The following is a 1,556-nucleotide window of genomic DNA, read 5'->3' as shown; positions in this document are numbered from 1 at the left end:
AAGATGAAGGTGATGTTACTGTTGTCCCTGTTTCTTTATGCTAGTAGTACAGCCAGTGGATCTTACTGTATGTCTACTGACTGTACTAATCAAGGTACCTCTGGGTCCTTCTCATTATATCTAAGAGTCTGTTGTGTTATTGATAACTTGGGAAGGAGTTTTATTATCAAAGGGAATGGCATCAATAGATACATTTTCTGTCCAAGTGTACTACCAAAGCCTTGTCAATCAGGTACACAGTTATGCAGCAATTGTTTTATTAAAAATTTTATTAATAACATTAGTAAGAAGTTGCAAGGACTTGAATAGCACTGTCAATGGTAACTACAATATATATCCTGATGGAGTGACCCCAGTAGAGGTTAGTATAACTTGCTATGATTCATTCATCATTGATATACTGTACAGGTATACTGTGATATGAATGGTATCAATTGTGATGGAGAAGGTGGTTGGACTAGAGTAGGATATTTTAACATGACTGAGTCTGGTGCTACCTGTCCTGCTGGACTAATACAAAAGAACTACACTAACATTGATCACCTACTGTGTGGTAGACTAGCTAACAGTTCTACCTGTATTTCAACTACTTTCTCAACTAACGGACTAACATACAATAAAGTCTGTGGACAAGTTAGAGGATATCAATCTTTTAGAGCCCGGGCTTTTCTTAATTTTCAAAATGATATTGAAAATTTTACTATTGATGGTGTATCCATTACTCATGGAAGCAATCCTCGTAAACATATCTGGGCATATGTAGGAAGCTACAGTGAGGCTAGAACTGATACTCAAGCCTGTCCATGTAGCACTGGGTACAGTGGTGGTTTAGATCTTAATGCTACATTCGTTGGGTCTCATTATTATTGTGAGTCTGGAGCAGATGCTGGTGTAGGTTTCTCTGTTCTCTTTGCTACTGATCCATTATGGGATGGACAGCAATGTGATGATCAGGAATCTACCTGCTGTCCAGCTAACTCTAAGATGCCTTGGTTCTATCGTTCACTGGATACACAAACCACTGATGATATTGAGCTGAGAGTCTGCAGTAGTAGAACAGGAGCGACTCATCATACTCCATTGGATATCTTTGAACTATACATCAAATAACAGCTAATGAATGTGTGTTGTTTTAGCATGAAAATTAGTTTGATACAATACTTATATCCAGTCATATTCATGATGCAAGTTCACACACAGATACAATACTGCATGCATGCTCTTGCATGCATGTATAGAAAAATATTAATGATTACATGCACTAGCTATAGTGCTATACCAGTATCAGATACAATCCAGTATAGCTGCTACTCCACAGGGAAACTATGAAATATTTTGCTTCATGCAGGTGAGGGGTCACTGGTTACTCTAAATTCAGAATGGTGTCCAGACCCCTTGGAATCACTACAAGTGCATGTTGGCACACAATAAAAAATGGATTGATAAACTTTGAGTGGGAGGAATTTTCTTAGAATACTGATTATTATTCCTTCACTTATGTTGTGCTGTTCAATGGCTGCCTATACTGTTCTTGTACACATCAGCTAGTGCTAAAG

The 1,556-nt window shown here is 37.9% G+C and overlaps 1 protein-coding gene across 1 annotated transcript; it reads left to right on the top strand.

Annotated features, from left to right (window-relative positions):
- Positions 1–52: 52 nt before the first annotated feature.
- Positions 53–1,193, top strand: LOC109589318 (uncharacterized). The gene is made up of 3 exons (XM_020005423.1): positions 53–232; positions 285–361; positions 409–1,193. The coding sequence occupies exons 1-3, from the start codon at positions 70–72 to the stop codon at positions 1,108–1,110; spliced, it is 942 nt and encodes a 313-aa protein (XP_019860982.1). The 5' UTR covers positions 53–69; the 3' UTR covers positions 1,111–1,193.
- Positions 1,194–1,556: the final 363 nt, after the last annotated feature.

Source organism: Amphimedon queenslandica, unplaced genomic scaffold (assembly GCF_000090795.2).
Source record: "Amphimedon queenslandica unplaced genomic scaffold, v1.1 AMPQUscaffold_11436, whole genome shotgun sequence".
NCBI classification, from domain to species: Eukaryota; Metazoa; Porifera; class Demospongiae; order Haplosclerida; family Niphatidae; genus Amphimedon; species Amphimedon queenslandica.
Note: the sequence above shows the minus strand (reverse complement) of the source record. Positions and strands in the feature narration are given on the sequence as shown.

Coding starts and splice junctions, on each gene's coding strand:
- LOC109589318 (XM_020005423.1), top strand. CDS start 70: ATGTCTACTGACTGTACTAATCAAGGTACCTCTGGGTCCTTCTCATTA. Junction 233..284: donor ACCAAAGCCTTGTCAATCAG/GTACACAGTTAT, acceptor TAATAACATTAG/TAAGAAGTTGCAAGGACTTG. Junction 362..408: donor ATGGAGTGACCCCAGTAGAG/GTTAGTATAACT, acceptor TATACTGTACAG/GTATACTGTGATATGAATGG.